This window comes from Vicugna pacos, chromosome 10 (assembly GCF_048564905.1).
Source record: "Vicugna pacos chromosome 10, VicPac4, whole genome shotgun sequence".
NCBI lineage: Eukaryota > Metazoa > Chordata > Mammalia > Artiodactyla > Camelidae > Vicugna > Vicugna pacos.
In genome coordinates this window covers 65,531,934-65,553,676 of record NC_132996.1, presented here as the reverse complement: position 1 = coordinate 65,553,676, position 21,743 = coordinate 65,531,934, and the positions used below count along the sequence as shown (strand labels likewise).

Genomic DNA, 21,743 nt, shown 5'->3' with positions numbered 1-21,743 from the left:
CACCGCAGGGTTAGGTATGTGTCTGTTTCTCCAGGGAGTAAGGAGATTATTTTAGTTAAGGGAGTGATTTAACCCACAGGAATGTTCAGCCCGGTTCTCTGACCCTCAGGTTAGAAGGTTCATTGACCCAAACCCCCAGTCGCCTAGGATTTACCAGGTACCATTTTTGTGCAGGGCCCTGAGGTGGGGGAGCTGGTTTAGGCTTGACAGCCAGCGGTCCCTGCTCTCGGTCGAGTGAGCGGCTGCGAGGTGGGTAGGGGGCAGGGACCAGATGACAGGCTGTTGGTGGGCTGGTGACGAGGCTCCAAGTCAGGCAGCCACACACAGCCTGGGCGCGCACGCACGTGCTGGCTGGCAGTGGCCGCGATGTGCTAGGCAGTCCTGTGTCAGGTCCGCAGCCCTCTGACCATGAGGCTGCAGAGCCCCCTGCCTGCCCGGTACATCCCCTTCCCACTGGCAGCCCCAGAGGGATCCACAGGGTGGACCCTGGACTGAGGAGGGCAGGCAAGCAAGTTCTCAGGAAGCAGAAAAAACATTATTTACAAAGAACATATTAAAAATACATGAGAGAAATCAGCCCACCCCCACCCCCCAGGTGTGACTTCCTTGTGGGCCCCATGGGGTCAAAGTCTGAGAAGAGAACCGATCCTGCACAGCATCCTGTGGACGAGGGTAGGGGGCTGCCCGGGTCTGGACCCCGAGTGTCTCTGCTGGGGAGGGCTGCTTGTTTCAGGGCTCCACCCTTTCACAGCTTCCACACTTGGAGGGGCCAGCTGAGCTGTGTTGGGGGTCTTCACCTGGGCGGGGCTCAGTGGGGAGATGTCAGAGCTGGCCTGCCTCTGCAGGGCAGTAGGACGTGTTGGAGAGTCATGTCCATGTCCCTGCTGGGCAGGAACCAGGCAGGAACCGAGCAGGAACCGGGACATCGTTTCCAAGCAGTGACTGCAGAGAGTTCTCAGGACAAAAGTTCTGGCTCTTGACGTTTGTTCCAGATTCCTGGTTCTGTGGGGTGACGAAATGTGTCTGAGGAGATGGTGCAGGGAGGTGGGGGATGGGCCCCCAAAGCCCCCGTTCAGTATCAGGGACAGTGGTTTCTCCTTCTTGCTGGTGCAAGTCCATTTGGACACTCTTAGGGGTGCTTTTTAAAAAATTGAGGGGTCACTGATTTACAACATTGTATTAGTTTCAGGTGCACAGCATAGTGATTCAAAATGTTTATAGATTACACTCCATTTGTAGTTATAGAATATTGGCCATATTCCCTGTGCTGTACAATATATCCTTGTAGCTTATTTATTTTATACATAGTCGTTTGTATCTCTTAATCTTTCCCCTATTTTTAGGAGCTCTTCTGTGCGGTCTTCTGAGATGGAGTTTAAGGTGGTGGTTAAGGGCCACGATCCCTCTGCTCGAATTGCCGAATCAGCTGCCGTCTCCTGAGCTGCGGATGCTTGTGCTTTCCAAGGGCCGAGATGCTCAGCCAGCCCCTCCCCACCCCCACCTCCCCTGGGTCTTGGATGGGCAGGGTGAGCAGGAGGTGAGGAACTGGGTGGCTGGTGCTTGTCTCCAGGGCTGTGCAGGGGTCCCGGGGCCGAGGGCCGGGCTCACCTTTTACAGCCTCTGAGCCCCATGCAGATCATAGTCACTGTCGGAGGAGTTATCAGGCTGGGTGGAGACCCGATGCAGGGCCCCTTCCAGAGCTGCGGAAAGAAAGGAGGCCACTTGCAGCCGGGTTGTCCCTCCAGGCTACACAGAGAGAGCCCTTAGAGCCAAGAGCCCCGCAGGGGTTGGAAGATCACAGAGGCTTTCTGAGCTGGTGGCTCAACAGCCCTGGATCTGTTGTGATGGAATCAGCTAGTGTCCACTAATGATGCTGAACTCCGGGCTGCCTGGGGCTTAATTGTCAGCACCAGTCAGGGAGTATTCGATACAGGGCTCTGCGGGCCACTGATGGATGGTTCTGTTCTGCCTCAAAGGAATTCAAGGGGCCTCATTTATTGTGAAACAGGCCCTTTCAGTCACAGCAGTGCTGAGGTTAATGGCATCCCGCATGTTCCTCTCTCTAGCTGAGCGGCCTGTTAAGCTGTATCCCTTCCACACCCTGCGGTGACTGGCTGTCAAAGGGGCAGTTTGATCCCCTCCACCCCCCACCCCCCACTGTTCCCAACACCACCATCCCCTTGCAGCCTCCCTTCTCTTTCCGAGCAATCATGTGGCCCTCTGCTTCTCCCTGCCTTCGTTCCTAGGAGTGCCAGCCAGTGCTTACCTGGATAGGCTGAGATTTGGGAGTTCCTCGGAGGCTGACTATATTCATTCTCCACGTGGGAGGCCGTGGGGTTCTCCACCTGGGTCCGGACGGTCACCGTGTGGTTGCGATGGAAAGACACTGAGCAGGAGACGGGAGTGTCATTAGACTTGCTGCTCTGTCCTCCTCTTCCTCCTCCCCAACAGTGGCCCAGGACTCAAAATTCCTCTTCCCACCATGTAATGGGGGTGGTGTGGGAAGCAAGGGCCCCAGAGATCTTTCAATGCATTTCTTTTTCCATTTCTTCCTGGGGAGTCTCATTCTAGCAGGGCTCAGAGTTTTAGAGCAGCTTTGGATTGGCTTGCAAGCTGATTGGCTGGTGGGCCTTCAGTCAGTTGGTCAGTCAGTCAGTCAGTCATCAAACATTTATCAAGCAAGGGATTGGAACACAAGTGATAGGACAGATACGGTCCCTGACCTCCTGGAGCTGAGGGTCTTTATATTGTAAGAAAGACTTCACAACATACAGCCTTCCTGAAGGATCTGGCCCTTGACATGTGAAGCAGGGGAGAATGTGGACTGGAGGCAGGGGGAGGGCTGTGGCCAGAAGGAGAGGGGGGTGGAGAACACGGGTGGGGGTTGGGCTGGCTGCATCAAAAGGTTTTAAAACTGGCTTCTTAAAGTTGCTCCATGATAAAGATGTTCCACGGTAAATCTAGCTCGAACAACCCGTTAAGAAACATATGCCCACTCCAGAGATGAACAGTGCAAAAATGCCAATGAAGGTTCTGATAAGTCCTGAAGTAAAGAATCATGTCTGGCTTGCTGAACTCATCGATTCCCACACCCTTTGGATCATGGAGTCCCCTTTTCCGAGTGCCACCTGTTCACACCTGTGGCCAGAGCCACATTAGACAAGCATGGTGGAGATCAGAGGCTTCAAGCAGCCACTGCACTGGCTCCATCTGTGGTCAGCGGTGACTTGTGACCCTGCTCCACGGCCTCCTTCCTCAGCCTGGGGGACACTGGCTGGGGCCAAGGAAGGACCCTGCCTCTGGGGATACTTACTGTTCTGATTCATTCCCGTTGGGCCAATCCACTGACGCTGCTTCTTCTGGCGGACTGGGCGACAGACAGGAAAGACACATCAGGATAGGGGTTAGGGAGAGGGGTCGAGTGAGGGAGGGGTGGGGCTGGGTGGGGTGAGTCAGAGAAGGAGGGAGGAGGCAGCAGGTGCATGCTAAGGGGCTGGTTCTCCTGGAGAGAATTCTAGAACCAGACTTAAGACCTGAGAGGGCGCCAGGGACCTCGCCAACCCTGCCCACCTCTGGGCTTTCTCCTTCCGGCCTCTCCCGCCTCACTTTCTTGTCTCTGAATGATTTTCTCCTGAGTTCTGCCAGGCCAGGGGAATACCCTCTACATTCGCAAGGTCTCCCATCGCCCAGTTGTTGCTGGAGGAAATCAGCTCAGAGAGGAAGTGGTTCAATCTGCTGGTAGGTGGTGGGGCCTGGCCTGGGACTTGTGTCTTCTGAGATCAGAGTGGGGGCTGATGACCCCCTTGACCCACCCAGGTCTAAAGGATGGCCACGCCCTCCCTTCAGCCTGGAGTGGGTCCCAGCTGGGCTCCAGATGTGGGCTTATCAGGGATTTTCCTGACTTTCTGTTTGTTCCTCTGAGCAGAGAAGGGCCTGGGAGGGAGGGGGGACAGGAGAGGGGCAGGACTGGCTGGTGAGCAGGGGTGCTGGCAGCCGGCTCTTGGAGGTGGGACCCCTCTGAGTGCAGCCCGCCCAGCCTCCCCACGCGGGGCCTTGAGAGGAATGTGATCTGGGGCACGGACACCTACATTTCTTCACCAGCTTCTTGTAGGCGAGAGGGCCGCACACAACCAGCAGCACTGCCAGCAGCACGAGGGCCAGGATGATGCTCATCACGGTGCCGGCGCCCAGGCCTGCCGGGCTCGAGCTCTGGCCTGCGGGAGGCAGAGGGGTTAGGTCATTCCGGCCTGGGAGCTCTGGAAACTATCCATCAGCGGGAAGCTGCGGGCCGGCCTGCTTCCCCAGTAATTCACCAGCAAGTGCGGTATCTGGCTCTCTCTCCACCCATCTCTGAAATTCTCTGCTGCACAGTCATTTATCCATGATTTACTATCTAACAATTGATCATCCGGATGGCTATCGTTTGCTACCCCTGTTTTCAACTCTGTAACTTTCTACCATTAGCCAGTTGCTTATAAGTGATCACCTTGCCATCACATACCAGTATAAGACTGTATACCAGTAGCCAGCCAGCCATTTCTCTCTCTCTCTCTCTCTTTTTAATGGAGGTACTGGTGATTGAACCCAGGGCCTCATACATGATAGGCATGCGCTCTACCACTGAGCTGTTACCCCCGCCCCTCGTTTCTCTCTCTCCTGTGCTATTCAGGTACCACTAGTGCAGCGAATGAGCAGCACCACTCCCTTGCTTTTCTGTCTCCCATCTGGAAGATAGAAAATGGAATGAGAGTCCTGTCATTCATTAGCTGCCTAACAGTTACGGCCAGTCTCCCCTTTATGGTTCATGCTCGTTGCTGTCTCAGCACTCTCGTCCCCTCCCCACCCCTATTTGTCATTTCCCCACACTTTCCTGGGTCTCCGGGGCTCTCTGTTTAGTGCCCTGGGCCTGCTCTTCAGAAAAGGGCTCATTGACTGAGTCCTAGAAGGAAAATCCAGAACCGCCCTCCAACCACCATGGCCTGTGGCCAACTCACATGTGACAAACACCCTCTTGCAGTGGGATTTTCTCTCTAGAAGCTGGTGGCACTGGGACAGCTTCCCTGAGGGACAGAAGAGCCCCTGGGAGGTCTTCTCGGTGGCATCCAGCACCTGGTAGGAGCTGACGTTGCCGCACTGCTGCTCCTGGCACACCTCCTCCCACCGTGCTGCCGCGCCCTTGGCCGAGGAGCTGTCGCACAGGGGATCCCACTGCTTGCCGTGGCGCACCTCCACGGCGCCTTCACACGAGCTGCTGCCCCCAACCAGGCGACTCTGCACCTTGGGCTGGAAATCTGGGGGGAAAGCAAGGGGAGGTGAGGTGGTGGGCTGGGCGGGAGTTCCCTGGGCCCTGTGGCACTGGCAAAGTGGGGACCCTGGCAGGGCCCAGCTCTCGGGGGTGGGGGCGGCAGGGCACCTTGTGAGACCACCTTCCTTTCTGCCTTTTCCTTCTTCTGACATCCTTTCCTGCATTTCCCCCATCAAGCTCTGTCCCTGGGCCCCCTGCACAGCTGCAACAGCTCTGGCACTTTCAGTGAAGGGGCCGGCAGGTGGCAGTGCCCCTCGGCAGCCACCTGCAGGGAGTCAGCCTCTGCCCAGGGGCAGGAAAAGATGAGCCGTGAGGAATCGGCTCCACCTGGATCCACTTTTCTCCTGGGAACATCCTCTCATTCTCTTGCTTCCCCCTCAGGAGGAGGAAGGGCTTTTCAGAAAGGGGAAACAGAGGTCTGGGTGGGGGGAAGTACCTCCTGCTCTGAGTCCTGGTGACTCATGGATGGGACAGAACCCAGGGGTCCACTGCCCAGGCCTTGAGCCTTGAAGGACAGGCTTTCATAAAAGGGCCTGGCCCAGTGGAGACTGAATTCATTTCTGCTTGACAGGGTTGGGCCTGGAGGCCCACACGTGCTCAGGTTAGAGTGAGTTGTGATCTCACCAGCTTTGGCCAATTTCTATAGCAACATGCATCTTCAAAGCCCTAGTATATCTCCTATTTAGGAAAAAAAAAATCAAAAGCAAGACCTCTAGGTTTGGTTTTGCAGGTTAGAGCCTGCAGAGGCCTCCTAGCAGAAGGGTGGGTGGGCCTGAGAGCCAGCCAGATTTTCCTCTCCTCAGGCCAAGAGATCCTTGGGGGCTGCTTCTGCCTGGAGACCGTGTGGTGACTGACTATCTGGGGATGCCCATGGGTCTTGGCCGGGCCCCACTCACCAGTACAGATGAGGCCAAGAGCTTGGCCGCCTGCCTGGGGCTGGATTTTTCGGAAGCACTGTTCTAGGGAGGCACAGCGTGTGTTCTGGATTTTCCATCGGATTGGCAAGGGCCCGCTCTCTCCAGCCTCTAGTGCCCTGGTGGCCTCGGTCTCCGGCAGATGCTTCAGGAAAGAGCCACACTGGAGGGCTGCACAGATGCGGTTCCCCAGGTCCTGGGTCCCATCCTGGGACTCGATGCTGATGGTGCCACCCAGGCTGCCTCTGTAGAACTCCACCACGCCGGCACAGCGCAGGCCCCCGGGACCTGCCACCAGCTGCAGCCTGGGAGGAGCTGGGGGAAGAGAGGCATGGGGGAGAGCGGAGCTGAGCACTGATGACCAGCCCTGGGGCCTTCCTTGCTCAGTGGCTCTAACACATGGACTAGCCGACAGCCCTGGGATATGGTAAGGTCCCAAATATTGTGTAGAACATACTTACACTAAAACTTTTCATTCTTATCTGAAAGTCCAGTGTAACTGCACATCCTGTGTTTTCACTTGCTAAATCCAACCCCCGACCCCCAAGGCCCTCAGAATCTTTTTACCTGTCGGCTCCGGCGTGGTTGTGGGCGGGGGGCTCGTGGGAGGAGGCGTCGTCTTCTGTGGCTCTGCAAATAGACACTCTGGTTAGAGAGGAGCTGGGGACCCTGGGAGGGACGAAGGAAGAGATGGGGGTGTGCGGAGAGCTGGGGGCAACTGGCAGTGTTGAGAAAGACCCAGAACTCAGGATGCAAGCCCCCTCGGCCCGCACAATGTCTCTCAGCCTCCTATGAGGCGGGGAGTACCAGCTCGTTTTACAGTTGGGAAAACAGAGGTTGAGAGAAGTTAGCAGTTGGCAGAACCAGATCCTCAACTTTTTCCATCTTACCAGACAGGTGCCGGCACCCCCTCAGCCTGCCCCCTCCAGTTCCCCACCAGTGTATGTTTCTGAGGGGGTGGTTGTAAATCCTGGACCCTTTCCACCTGCCTGCTCAGGCTCCAGGTCACAGGCCCTGGGCTGTCTCCTTGAGGCTGGCGCCAAGCCCAGGGAACCCCCGTGGCCAGCTAGTTACTCACCTAAGCAGATCAGGGCCAGAGGTTCTGGCCAGTTTGTCCTGGAGCTCAAGCTGCAGTTGGAGAAGGACCCCACTTGTCCATGGCAAGTGATCTGACCCAGGAATGTCTTCCTTGTGAGGTGACGGGAGTGGGCGAGGAACAAGGGCTCCCCGCATTGCAGCTGCCGGCAGAGCTTTGAGGCCCCGGCGGAGTCCTGGCGGGACGGGCTCAGGCCCCAGCTCTGGCTGTGCACCATGTACCACGTGCCCTTGGTGTTGACCTCCAGCTGGCCCTGGCACCGCGAGCCGGAACCGCTGAGTCTCACATTGGGCTCTAGGGGGTCAAAGAGGTGAGGGTGGGGGTCAGGTGGGAAAGGGCCTTCCATGAGGTCCCCTCGCTGCACCCTCCCCGCCTGGCGCCCACACCCAGGGAGGCTCCCTCTGCCCACGCGCTGCCTGCTTGGCTTCTCCTGTGAGCTTCCCCTGGGGCCCTGCAGGGTCTTCCCAGAGACTCGGGCTGGTGCTGCTCCTGCCCTAGGTGGTCTCTTGAAACCAGGCCTAGGAGGATGGGGCTGGAGACCCCAGAGCCCAGGGGAACTTGGAGCAGTGAGCTAGGGGTTCTCGGCACCCACCGTCCAGCAGAATCGCCCCACTCCTGGAAATTCTGTTTCAATAGATCCCGGATAGGGCCCGGTGCCTGATTGGGTTTTTACTCTTTAACTTGTAAATTCAATGTTATAGGGTATTATTTACATTCAGGCAAAGGCACTCATCTTAAGGGCACTTGTTCAGTGGAAGATGACAAACATACACATGCCTGTGGCCACTGCCACCCTCTAGACAGAGAACGTCCCCATCGCCCGGAAACTTCCCTCACACCCTTTTGTAGTCAGTTTCCCTGAATCCGGCCTCAGGCAACCACTGATCTGCTTTCTGTCACTTGAGATGAGTTTTGCCCATTCTCACATGTTACAGAAGTGGGCTCGCACAGCAGGTGCAGTCTCGCTAGAGCTGGGAGCTAGGCTGCCATCACAGGGTTCCAGGTCCTGGCTCAGGGCCCATCAGGGCCCCTGTGGCCCCTTCACTTTGCACCGTGGCTTCATGGGACCCTCCTGCCACATTAATCCTCAAATACATTCAGCATGATGTTATCTCAGGAAATGTAAAAAAGAGAGGTCTGTGGTCAAATGAGTCTGGGAACTGCTGAATTTGAAAATGCTTAACAGAGTTCCTCGCTGGAGGACTTCTCAGTGCTTCTACCTGGCCTGTGCACCCCAACAGTCTGCAGGGGGTGAGGTAGTGCCTAACCTGGGTCCAACGAGTTCCATGGAACCCTGTCTGGGAAACACTAGCCTCTAGGCTGAAAGTCCACCCCTCAAAGGCAAGACATTTAACACACTTTACAGTCTGGTGCAGCCTCTCTCTGCAGCCTCAGCTGCAAATGTCTTTGACCAGGGAGCATCTGGCAGGACTGGGTAGGAAGCAAGACTTTGCAAGGTGCATTTACGGGCCAGTCTGTTTTCTGTGCCTGGTGAGTGGGTGGTAATAATAATTATCAGGAGAGCTAGCATTTGTGTGGTGCTTTATGGCCATCGAGGGCATCGACTTGAAATGGGCCTCTTAAGTGGGTGTGCATGCGTGTGCATGTGCACATGTGCATGTGTGTGTCGGAGCCCTCTCTCTCTCTCTCTCCCCAACTCCTCAGGGTGGATTCACTCTGACAGAGGGATGGCAGGTCCCCCTACAGCCTGGTGGCATCACAGCCCTGCTCCATGCCCCTTTCTCTGCGTGGCTCTTCCTTACCTGACTCCTCCAAGTTGAGCCCTCGGAGGCAGGAAATGACTGCGGAAAGGAAAGAGGACGTCAGGAAATGAAGTATGTCCCCCACTCCCTTCTCCACCCGCCCCCCCCCCACCGCCTCCTCACTACCCACAGCCTGATCAATGGCCTTTTCCGCATCCGGCCGCCATCACCCACCACGGGGTTCAGGGGCAGGGATTTTCATCCTACAAGTCGGAACACCTAGGGGGTCAGGAAATCAATTTAGTGCAAGGCAACCATCACTTCTCTTTCTTGTTTTAAAGCTTTACTTTTTAAACAAACATGCAGTAAAATTGATTTTCCCTTAATGCACAATTCTATGAATATTAACACACATATAGGTCTGTGTAATCACCATAACAAACGAGGTGTACGACAGCCCATCACCCCCCCAAATTTCCTCATGCTGTCCCTCTGCAGGAACATGCAGCATTGCAACCATCAATTTTTAAAAATTATGTGATAATGCAACCATCCATTTTTTAAAAAACGAAATGGGGTAGAATAGAGAATGTCAGAATGCATCATGTCTTGTGACGGTAAGGCTCACTTTTTGTGCTTTGGATGGTGGTATAAAAATCTCCTGAGTGTTGTTTTCAATCAAAAAAAGCTTGGATGTCATGGTTCTAGAGAGCTGAGAAATGAGCCAGAATGGGAATCCAGGACAGCATTGGTGCTTTCTAGAATTCCCAAGGCTGGATAAGAATGATAGCAATTTCCCTTTAACAGCTCCCAGTTCTAGATGAGGAAACGGAGCTCAAAGAGGCAAAGGGACTTGCCCATGATAACGTGGCCAGTTGGTGAAGGAGCCCAGTGAACGCGGGTCTGGGGGTAACTGGCCTCCCCTCTGGCCTGGCTCCTGCCTGTGCCACTTTGATAGGAATGGGAGCCATGTGGGACGTTCCGCCTCCTCCCAGCCCCTCTGTGCAGCGGGGGCCCAGTGGCTCCTTGCCGGGCTCTTGGCTGAGCAGCCTGTGGCCGGCTCACGTGTGGCAGGGGCAGAAGTTTGATTTGGATGGGGATGCGGTGGGGTGGCAGGCTTGCATGGCCTCAGAGCACCCCCCCCCAAGTTTGTTGCGTGGCTTTCTCGGTCACAGAGCGGGTGTTTTGGTTTCCATCTGCCCCCTGGGCTGGCTTCTCAGCTGGGATCTAGGGATGGCATCTGGTCAGGGTGACCACTTTATACAGTAAAGGGCTGTGTTTAAGTTGCTTTTGAGAAATTGTTGCTGGGTGTAAAAAGCCCATTTTTCCCTGCGTGTTCTGAAGCTGGTGGTAGAATTTTAAGGGGAGAGGTGAACCAGCCAACCTGCCGTCTCCCCGCAACCAAGACGCCTTATAACGAAGCCGTGGCCTGTGGTAAGTTTTGTCTATCTTGGCAAGAGCCCACCATGGTGGCCCGGGGAGTCCTGGGCCTCGGAAGGAGAAGGCTTTTCCTACGCAGAGGGAGTGTGGGACTTAGAGCAGAGGCCAGAGCTCTGGCCTGGGTTGGGAAGGGGTTGGCCAACTGTCAATCATCTGCTCTATTGCAGCCTTGGAGGACATGGTGGAGATGCCCGGCTAGCTTGGTGAGAGAGAAGGCAGGAGGCTTTGTCCCTCCCTCAACTCTCACCCCTGACTTCTCATTCCCACTTCCCTCTGGTCCCACATCCCCATTGTGAATGGTACTGTCTACCTTTAGTGATTCATTTATTTGGCTAAGCCCTGAGGGCTGAGGCAGCTTGAAGTGGCCAAAGATCCACCCTTTGGCGCTGTGTGACGCAGGGCAGCTTTTCGGGCACTGATGCCTTTCGCTGGATCTGAGTACCAGCTCTGCCACTTCCTACCTGAGGGCCCTGGAGTGCAGTCTCTTAGCCCCCCTGAGCCTCAGTTTCCTCATCTGCAGCATGGGAGCAAGAAAGGGACCAACTTGATAGCAATGTCATGAGGATGAGATGAAATAATCTATGTAGAGGACTTAGCCCTGTGCCTTCCTGGCCTGTGTTCAGTCCTCAGAGCTGGTGTTACTGGTTGAGGAGCTGGCTGGGCCCCGGGGCAGGGGTGGTGGGGCTGCAGGCCTGCTCAGGAGTTTCCCCAGCAGGAGGGATCCCTGTCTGGATCCTTGCAGAGCCAGGTCACAGGGCTCACCACTTCCCTTTCCCACTAGGACCTGCATATTCCCAAAGTCACCACAGTCAACATTCATTAACGGCAGCTACCAATTATTGACCACCTACTGTGTACTCAGCCTCCCAGGGGAGGGGTCATTACAAATATCATTGTTCATCTTCCACACGGCCCCCCAACACGAGCTGAATATGTTCACGGTGTAGATGTTGGTAGAAGGCGAGTGCCCTGTCCAGGGTGACAATGCCAGCCACTGGCAAGGCCTGGATTTGAACCACGATTTTGCCTTCCAAACCCATGCTCTCTGCTCTCTGCCACCCAATGGGGCCTCCAAAGTCCCAAGTTTGGGAATGCAGAAATGGACATGACCTAGACCCTGACCCTGTGGTTCTGGAACTCCCAGACCCTGACGCCCCCAGGGCACGGACTGGGCCTGACCGGCCTTGCAGATCTCACCCAGAACAGCCAGGCCCTGCTCAGAGAATGTTCTCAGGAAAAGACTGCACAGCCCGGGAACCGAGAAAAATTCTGGAGAAGAAAATGCTCTGTGGAGAAAAGGCATCTATGCATTCCAGGGCTTTGCCTCCCTCTGGGAGCTTGACTGGGCTCAGGTCGGCAGCACCAACACCATCACTGTCACCGTCACCATCACCAACATTGTCACCGTCACCAGCGCCATCTCCATCACCATCACCATCATTAACACTTATAGTCTGCACTCTTTCCCTGGCATTTTTGCACAGTAACTCTCTTAGACTTCACTACTTAGACTTCACACTGTTATTTTGACCACCATTTTATAGAAAAGGAAACAGAGTAAGTAACTTGCTAAGCAACTGGTGAGTGCTGGGGCCAGGACTCTGAGCCAGGCCATGTGGCCCAGAGTCTGTGCTTTTGACTGATGGGCCCAGCTGCCACCCTTTCTTTCAGAGGGACGGCTGCGACAGCCTGCCCTGTGTGCCACCAGTTCCTGCATGTTCCTGGCGTGCACGCCTGATGAAAGGGGGTGAACTTGGGATTCCGTTCAGTCAGTGAAACATGCTGTGGGAAGACGTTTCCAGGAATCTGCTGTGCGATCTTGGCAAGCCACTCAACCTGTCTGGGTTTGGTCTCTTCGTCTATAAAGTTAGATTCCACCATCCCTCACCTTTCTTTCAACTCAAACTTCCAGGGTCTATAGTCTTAGTTCCTGATGCATCTCAGCAGCTGGCAGGCGTGGGCAGGTGAGATGTGTAACTGACTGGGAGGCTTCCTGGGTGCTGCGTCTTCCTGTCTGTCCAGGGATCTGTTCAGGTTTTGATTGCCCACGACTTATTTCCATTCTTTCAGCTACTTCTTATGGGGCTCAGACCAACATCCTCCTTCCCCTGAGCCCTGCAGCCTGTGCTTGGGGTCCCTCTGACCACCCCCTCCCTGGCTACAACTTAGCCCAGCCCCTGCATGGAGTCCAAGGCCCAGGGATCTGCTGCTGCAGAATCTGCAAACGGAAGCCTGGGGACCCTCGAGACCACGAGGGACACGAGGCACGGACGCATCGCGCCATTTCGCAATCCATCATCAGCAACTACACCTGGAGCAGTAGGGGGCCGGCCCCCAACCCTGCCCTGCCAAACTCTCCTGGGAGGCCCCGCTACTTAGGGCTTAGACTAGCCAAGCCAGGGAAAGCTCAGGGCCAAAAAGGCCAGAGTTAGAAAGCTTTTTCATTCTCCGTGAGACCCTCTCCACATCTCTACCTTGGCAGAGATTTAAACGTTGACCCTACCTGCCCTGATGAAGCCTCAGCGAGGAGTAAATTAATTCCTGAAAGCAGCTCTGAGACATTTGCATACACATTCCCTCCCTCCCCTCTCCTCTTGCGCCCCCCCCCATTCCAGATGGTTCTAACTTTGGATCTCTGGACAGCGACCCTGCCGGCCCCATCAGGCCACGAGTGAGTTTTATTTGCTCTGCGCAGTGTTCACATCTTTTTTTGAGTCCATTGTTTTTAAAGCTTTCTTTTGGTTTTGTTTTGCTTTAAAAAACCCCCAAGATCCAGATGTTTTTGAAAAACACTATGCTTTGGCCACATGGGGCTGCACTGCCGTGAGCCCCAAGGTTTCGGCCTGTTTTGTCCTGGCTTGCCAGCACCCTCGGGACCCCACCCCCATCACCCTGTGTCTGGAGAGCCTCATCTTCAAACACATGATGGTTTCTGCAGTGGAACGTGAGGAATTTTCACATGGAGTGGGATGCGCAAGATTATAAATAGTCTCCTACTCATTCAGGTCGGGATTTTGCACTGTATGCAGTTTGTCCAAAATTTGCAAACGGGTTTTGGGTTTCGGAATTGCAGATGAATGTTGGTGGACTTGTATTATGGATCCCATTTTACAGCAGAGCCAGAATTTGGCCCAGGCTGCAGGCTTCAGAGCCTATATCCTTGATGCCCGACTCTGACTCACTCTGGGGTCTGCCTGGACCAGTGAGGATCTGAGCCCGCAGCTCCCACACACTGGGAAGTGGAGGCAAGAGAGTGGCCTGCTGAGGGCCCAGCGGGCATCGAGATCCCACTGTCACAGGGCTGGGACATTCATTGAGTCTCACTCCGTGCAGACCCCCGGGCGAGGCTGTTTTACGGGAGACCCCGCTTCTTCCTGACAGGCTCAATCAGAGAGACTGTCATCATTCTGTTTTCCAGATAAGGAAACCGACAGACTGATTTAATGCGGTTTGGAAGTCAGACGAATCATTGTTTCCATTAACAGTGATTCCCTCTAATGGTCCATAAGATTCTCATCGATTTACCGCAAACATGATATGCCGACTGTCTTTTGGGGGCATTCTGGATTGTCCTTCCCTCATCCTCTGATGAGAGGCTGACTCGAAAGTCCAGGAACCCTGCTTCTCCGAAATGACACTCATCAGTGGAGGCTGTTAACCCGATTCTGTATCAGGGCCTCAGGGAAACGAAGATCATAAAGGGCCAAAATTCTGTTTCTTGGGTCGAGTACCAGATGCAGTGGTTGCTTTTGGATCAGGGGCCTTTTTATGTGCAAAACACGCGGAGAATCAAGCTGAACTCATGCCAAGAGAAGCCTGGGGGCTGGAGTCGGCAGAAAGAACAGCAGATTCGGGTCTCCAGTCTCACCCACGCAGGCCCTGTGCCAACGAGTGATAGCAAGACTATGGGCAGAATGGCCTTCACTATCTAAATTGTGACGCCACGCTCTCCTTGGTGGCCTGGTGTGTCTGACTGAATCTGCATGAGTTTCATGCTGCAGTGTGTGCCTCCACTGTCACAGGGACAAACCCTTCTTTCTGTTCAGAGTGGCACAGATCCCAAAGCCTTTTCACACCCGGGGAACTATTCTTTCCGCCCACAGCCCTGTGATGAAGGGACCGTGTTTACCTCCATTTTCAGATCAAGAAACTGAGGTTCAGAGAGGCTGAGTGACTTGCCCAAGGTCACACAGCTCACTGGTGGTAGAGTCAGGGCAGAAACCCCATCACCACTGAAAGAGTAGAAAACTAACAAGATGGCTACCGTGCTGTTCAGGCCTGAACTCGTGACTAAACTGATCTTATGACTAACACGCTCCCCTCCCTGTGCATTCTTTTCTTAGAATAACTTATCCTTTTATCCTAGAGGTCTTGAAAGGTCATGGACTGAACCTTGAGAAAATGGGCAGACCCTCAATTCCTCCATAACAGCAGTAAGTTCTTACCAAGATGAAAGGAATGTAGACTCTGCTCACACCTGATTGTTACCACCCTCCCTGCTCCCAATTTTTCTATAAAACCCCAGGACCCTTACCCCAAGACGGACTCTCAGTCTTTAAGGCATTAGCCTGCTGACTCCATTTACCGGGCAAAGCAATAAAGCTGTTCTTTCCTCTCCTCTCAAAACTGCCTCCGACTCTCAGTTCGGCTACCAGGGTTCAGAGGCTGGTTTCTTGGCAACACCATCACTTAACAGGGCGCTCTGGGTGTCTACCAGTGGGAGACCCCAGAGCCTGCTTGCCTCTTGGTACAGACAGGGGAAACTGAGGCCAGGGAGAGGCTCACTCCAAGGGGGCATCTGTGGCAGCGCATGGGATCCGAGTCACTTCTGCCAACTGCCACCAATTTCCTACCCTGTTCCCACTACATCTCTTCCAGCCGCGCCCCCAGGGATAAGGGAGTATCAGGGTCCTTAGTGGAAACGTGAGAGTCTAGCCCCCTAAGGATACATGATAATGACAGAGGTAATCGTGATGACAGTAGTGGCTTTAGAGGAAGTGATACAGGGTCCCATCTGCCACTGTAATTCCAAGTCCAAAACCAAAAGGTTTTTCTGATGCATTTGGCGGGAAGATATTTGTGCCTTTAGTGTGTGAATTCAGTTTCACTGCAGAACTGGGGATGTTTGATTATGAGGTATTGCCTGGACCTTGTCGGCGTGTCATGAGCACATAGCATGTACACAATATTACCTGCAACCTGAAAAATTCCGGGTTCCCAAGCGCACCTGGTCTGAGGCTCAAGATAGGACTTGTGCACCTGGAGAGGTGAGAGTTACCCTTTCTCTCCAGGGTACTCAGCACCCTGTTTCCTCTGCCGGGCACCTGGGCAGCTTGAGTTCATTGGAGAAAATGTCCTGTCCTTACGGAGGCCTCCATGGCTGCCTCTGCCTCGCCACCAGCCTGTGCGTGATGGCCCCTCTGCCTGGAGCGGTCCTCCCCAGGCCCACAGGGCACGGTGCACCCACTATCTCCTGTGCATAGTTGCTCAAATATTATCTTCTCATGAGAACACTGCACCCTCCCAGGTCCAGCACGGCCCCCAGGAGCACCCAGTCCCCAACCCTACATCATTCATAACCTCCTAACATCCATATAGTCATTGACCTAGCGCATCTCTTGCCTGCCTCCCCATCGCACCCCAACTACAAAGTCAGGTCCACCTGGGCAGGAATTTGGATAGTTCCTCATGTGTCCTCAGCAGTTAGGACAGTACCGGGCACACAGTAGATGCTCGCTAAATGCGTGCTGTCTGACTGACTGAATGAACCAGATCTCAAGATTGCCATGACCTCTGAGGTTACCCCCAGCTTACAGCTGAGAAGGCTGAGTCTCAGAGGGTGTTCTTATCATCTGTGAGTGGCCAAGCAGAAATCCAACCCAGACTGATTGCTCCCAAGCCCCACAGGACTTCACGCTTGTGCGTACACACACACACACACACACACACAGCAGGCGGGCACACAGCATACACACACCTGCTCTCCAGGTACCTGCATGCATGCCCATAGGACAGGTGTTCAATCGATGTTATTGGGTGGAGTTGGAGTCCTTCCCTGGTTCCCTGGTTGCTGTGGAAAAACCCCTCTGAATGATTGGAGCTGGCCAGAGTGACCAGAGGGGTCAGTGCCAGCCCTCGAGACCCCAGGTCCCACTGCTCCCCGCTGGGGGTGGGGCGCTCGGGGCTGCAGCTCTGCAGCCTGGGACAGCTTGCAGTTGGAGCCCCCCTCTCCCCTCCTCTACTGTGGACACACAGTCCCTGTCTGCCTGTCCTGTCCTTGCCTTCGCCCTTGATGTCCCATCTGCCTGGGATACTCCTGCCTCTTTCCTCTGCCTGACTGGCTCCTTCCATCATCTGGGTCTCGCCACCTCCTCACAAGGGAACCTCTTGGACCGGGAGCCCCTTCGAAAGTGAACTCGGTCACTGCGTCTCAGCCCTGCTGTTTCCTTCATTGCCCCGATCACGATATTTAGAAATTTGTGAATATTTCGGCTGCTCCCTCTATGAGGGGAGGGACTCCTGTATCCTTCATTGATGTAGCCCCAGTGCTTTACACAGAGCTGGACACGTAGCGGATGCTCCGTAAATATTTGTAGGTGGATAAATGAATGGATGCCGAGCCTGTGCGGGAGGATTGGGGAAGAGAGAGGCTGATGGCCTGGCTCTCATTTGGCAAGACTCTCTTCCCCACCAGGTCCTGCTTCACCTTGTCTCTTGCTGAGGCTGATAGTAACAATAATAATTTTATATAATAAGTAATACATCTATATGCTGAATTGTATAATAAATAACAATTAATAAATTCATACAATAAATTTATGTATTAATAAATTTATTTCTATGATAAATTAATTTATGATGGTGGTTAATGCTAATTGAGCACTTACTATGCTCCATGCTGATGTTCCTACTAAGGATCAACATTCTTTGATTCCTTTAATCCTCATCAATCTCTATGAGGCAGGTCCTATTATTATACCCATTTTGCAGAGGGGGAAACTGAAGCTCATAGAATGGGTCCATGGTCAGCCAGCTGATATGCGACAGAAGAGAATTCAAACTGCCGAGTCCACGACTTTCCCACGCCCGAGTGCTGGCTTCTGGAATCCCGGTGGCTGGGCCTGACCGGCTGGGTGGTGATTAGGGTGGCCTCCACGCCCCACCCCCAGCAGGTGAGCCCCAGGCAGGCTGGAGCTAAGGGCAGCTGCGGAGGGAAGCAGGCCACAGGCATCTTCATGTATCAAAGGCCGCCAAGTTATGGCACAACCTTGATGGCCAGCCAGGAGGCCGCAGTATCCCCAAGGCTCTGGCGATGCCTCTACTTGGAATGGCTCGAAGGATGCCTGTGTTGTTTGCCCCCAGCCCCAGCCCTAGGCGCCCTCAGCCCTTGGTGGCTGCATGGCGGTTGTGTCCCACGGCCATTTTCCTACTCGGAGGAGTGGCTTTGGTGCATCTTTGCTCTTAGCTCGGGGTGCAGAGGGGCCTCTGTGAGAGCAGGAGCACCAGGCTGGGGTGGGCTCTGTAGCTCACTGGATGCTCCCCAGGGACCTCAGTTTCCCCTACTGTAAAATGGGGGTAATGGGTCCACCTCCTTCCTGTTTTGAAGCTTACAGAAAAAAATGGTTTTAAAAGTATTTCTTAAGCTGTGACCTACTGAACAATGGAAATGTTTGTTACCCACCAGTTCACACACACACATGCACATACACACCAGGAACCATGTGCTCCTGGGCTTCCAGATGGTTCCTATACTCTGTTGAAGACACTGCCTCCAACGCTTTCTGACTCTGGGCTCTGTTGGGCCTGGTCTTGCCCGGAGCCTCGGCCCTGATGGAATTTGGGAGGAGGCCCATAGATCAAGACTCCCACCTCCGCTCCCGGCTGGGAGCTTGGCCAGCCTCTCTGCCCCGGTGGGGTCAGAGGCCACAGGGGAGGGGTAGGTAGCGAGGCTTAGGGGCCTGGTCCTTGGAATCTCCAGGGCTAAGGAGGACTCAGAAGCTTCTCGGAGGGTCCCAGAGGGCAGCAGAGGTCCACCTCTCAGCCTCCGCCCTGGAGATGGGAGGCCCTTTGTACCTCCTGCAGTTCCACGTGAAAACAGCCATGAGAACATGTGTGCGCATGTCCACTGTCACACACACGGCGGGAAGGCAAGCCTACATTTGGAGGCCATGTTTTGCCCATGAACACACACAGACACAGACACAGACACACACATACACAGCTGCCTGCCCCCTTCTCTGGGAAGGACTGAGGCTTCCTGCTCAGGTAGGCAATGTCCCTTGAGTCCTTTCCCTCCAAACTGGGAAACCGCAAGCTCCCGCTTGTTCCTGTCCTGAGTCAGTCACCTCTCACCCTGCCACACCTTCCAGACCCTTGAGAAGCAGGCAGATCTCATCCAGATCACCCCCTGGCATTTTATAAATGGGGAGGTGGAGGCCCAGAGAGGCTCAGGGACATATCTGAGGTCATACACAGCTAGGCTTAGATGCTAGGGCTTAGGCCACAAAGTACACTGCCCTGCCCCACCCCACGTTTGCTCCAGATCCTCCCCACTACCAGTGTCGTGAGTCCCCCAGCAGCAGGACTCTGGTCCCCAGCTAGTGTCCCAAGGCCTCAAGGGATGGAGGACTGCCAGGTCCACCATCTCCCCTCCAGCAAATAGGACGCCTCAGACCTCACCCAGCCCTAACCTTATCCCCAGCCAGCTTCTCCAGAGACCCCAGGTCATTTCCACCATGGCCCTGGGGAAGAGTTCTGGAAGCCCGTCCTCCAGGCCTGGAGTGAGAACAGACCCAGAGAGTGCTTACGCTTGGCTGGCAGGCCTGGGTAAGGCCCCTCTGGGATGAACTCAGGTGTGTCTTTGACCTTTGTCCCACTGTAATCCAGAGGCAGTCCCCACCCTGCTTAGGTCCGCTCTGTCCAGAGCATCATCAGAACTGCCCAGGAGATGCTGAGTTTCCTGTCCCCAGAGGCATCCAAGGAACGGCCTGGACACTCATGGGGTGGAGAGCAGCTGCAGAGGGAAGCTTGCATGGAATGGGGACTGCACAACTTGATCTCTAGGCTGAGTCTGATCTTGGCATGGATTCCGCTTGGAAGGGCACAGTAAGGTCCCCAACAGTGCAAGAGAGAAGCAGAGGTGGGACCCTGGGGGTGGGACAAGCAGGGCTGAGAGCTGAGCTGGGGCTGGAGGAGAAGACAGGAGTCCTGGTGGCCCCAACCCTCCATGATGCTCCAGAGAGGTGACATGCACGCCTGAGTCAGACCGAGGAAAGAACTGACATCTTCACCCTGGCACCCCGAGACCAGGTACCTTGACAGAGCCCCAGAGCGGGTACTCACCCAGCAGCCCCAGCAGGTACCAGGCGGCGAGCGGCGAATGCTGAGACCCCATGGGCGCGGCCTCGTCCTGCCTCAGCCTCGGCGAGCTCGGCACCCGTGGGTGAGGGCGTCTGGCCCTGTGTCTCCCTCTCTGGGAGGAGGGGGCGGGGCGGGCAGGCTCAGGCAGGGGTGGGACAGGGGAGCAGGCAGTGTGGGGCCTGCGTCACCCGTGTTTGAAGTTGAAACTGTCAACTTCCTCCTTGGTAAAACCACCTGCCCCAATTCGAATGGCGGGCCCGGTCTCTGCCAGCTTCCTGCCCACGGTGCCTAGGGCTGGGGCAGGTGCCAACCCTGCCACACTGGGAAAGGGCTGCGGCCTGCGGGCGCCCTAAGCCCGGCTGAGGGGATTGAGGGGGACAGGGGCCACATCCCACCAAGCAGGCTCTGAGCGGTGCTGGGGTGAGGAGTGAGGGTGGGAAGTGGGGACCCCGCCCCAGTCCTTGCTCAGAGATGAAAAGCCAAATGAAACCATCCATCTCCCCTGCGGGGATGAGGGGCGAGTCGGAGGTGACTCCCCACCGGAGGCATTTTACTAGCAAACACGATGGAGCGGGCTCAGCCATGGGCGCCGGGTCTGCGTCAGTGTGGGTATGTGTGACATCTTTGTGTCGATGCATGTTGTTCCCAGAGGGGCTGAAAGAAATCCCTGGCTATTGAGGATGAGGGGAGGTGGCCGGCATTCTGTGAAGCAGATGGGGGAGGCATGTGGCTGGGAAAAGGTTCAGGTCCCTCACTCCAGGAAGGGCAGATGGAGGCAGACCTCGGTTCCTTGGGGCTTCTCGAAATCCGGGCCACACCAGGCAGGGGTGAAGTGGTTCCGACATGACAGTAGTGTGAAATATTGGAGGCTAAGAGGCTGAGACGGGCCTCCCAGCTGCACCAGATCCCCATCCCCGCCCTCTCTGCAGCTGGCAGTCCTCCAGCGCTGGGGCGGGGCTCTCCTTCCCAGGGCCTGATGAGGTTGTCTCAGCGGCTGCCAGATAGCATCCACTTAGCTCCCGCATCCAACACTCCCCCAGTCTCCTCTCAGTGAGGCTGGGAGGATTTGGGGATACTGGAATTGGTTCCCCAGAGGGCAGGGTCGAGGCCCAGGATCAGGGGCTGAGGACTCCCATCACACGTGCGACTGGGGGGCACACCCACCGCCTCACACAGGATTCAGAGGTGTCTCCTCCCCTCTCCAGAGGTGAAACCCAAGGTCTCAGCCAGCCCTTCCTGGCACCACCACCCCCCGCCCCAAAACATCCATCCTTCCCCTGTGACTCTAGAAATCCCAGACTTTTCAATCCTTCCTCCGTTTGTTTGATCATTCAACAAATCTCTGCCCCACACTAAGCACCAGGGGTGCAGACACACGGTCCCCACCCTGCTTACACTCCAAGGACCTTCTGGATAACTTTTTTCTTAAAGACTCGGTGTTTAGGAAGCTTTTATTGGTCACACTAGTGGTGTTTATGAAGTGGCCCTTCATGGCCCTTGTTACCACGCTCGGTTTACATAACCGCAGCAGGAGCCGGGGAAGGGGTTTTTAGTGGGCACCTACCCAAGCCAGGGGGCGTGGCCTCCTTTAATCTTCCCAACCACCATAGGAAGTGGGTGCAGTTTTCCATTTCTCAGTCGAGGAAACTGAGGCTCAGAAAGAAACGTCTTTGGCCTCGGGAGGTTAAAACTAAGATTTGAACCCACATATCTCTCACTTTACAACCCTTGCCACCACCCTCCACCCCACCTTCCCCACCCCCGCTCGCCAAAAGCAAAGAAAACAAGCAAAAACACTGGCTTTTTATTTGATCTCGGGGGGGTCTTCATTACAGACAAGGGTATAGTTTCTACTCTTTTCTGTTAATTTTTGGAAAATTGAAAGCAGTCAGGCGGCTGCCTGCCCCCATCCCAGTGGGAGGGGT

At 55.1% G+C, this 21,743-nt stretch overlaps 1 protein-coding gene and 1 non-coding gene across 3 annotated transcripts; both read right to left on the bottom strand.

Moving 5' to 3' along the window:
• Window positions 1-440: 440 nt before the first annotated feature.
• On the bottom strand, window positions 441-19,920 carry CD5 (CD5 molecule). 2 transcript variants are annotated; one of them, XM_006214925.4, is made up of 11 exons: window positions 19,801-19,920; window positions 9,079-9,117; window positions 7,298-7,609; window positions 6,787-6,849; window positions 6,202-6,534; window positions 4,995-5,291; window positions 4,089-4,214; window positions 3,314-3,367; window positions 2,267-2,386; window positions 1,609-1,700; window positions 441-1,002 (listed from the first exon to the last, which is right to left on the bottom strand). In XM_006214925.4, exons 1-10 carry the CDS (start codon window positions 19,850-19,852, stop codon window positions 1,612-1,614), a joined length of 1,485 nt encoding a protein of 494 aa, XP_006214987.1. In that variant the 5' UTR covers window positions 19,853-19,920; the 3' UTR covers window positions 441-1,002; window positions 1,609-1,611. The 2 variants fall into 2 exon arrangements, with proteins under 2 accessions (XP_006214987.1, XP_072826952.1); XM_072970851.1 differs by having other exon boundaries at window positions 441-1,700.
• On the bottom strand, window positions 4,564-4,636 carry TRNAD-AUC (transfer RNA aspartic acid (anticodon AUC)). The gene has a single exon. It is a non-coding gene; the product is annotated as a tRNA-Asp (tRNA).
• Window positions 19,921-21,743: the final 1,823 nt, after the last annotated feature.

Coding starts and splice junctions, on each gene's coding strand:
- CD5 (XM_072970851.1), bottom strand. CDS start 19,852: ATGGGGTCTCAGCATTCGCCGCTCGCCGCCTGGTACCTGCTGGGGCTG. Junction 3,368..4,088: donor CAAGAAGCTGGTGAAGAAAT/GTAGGTGTCCGT, acceptor TCTGTCGCCCAG/TCCGCCAGAAGAAGCAGCGT. Junction 2,387..3,313: donor AACGGGAATGAATCAGAACA/GTAAGTATCCCC, acceptor TCTCCTGCTCAG/TGTCTTTCCATCGCAACCAC.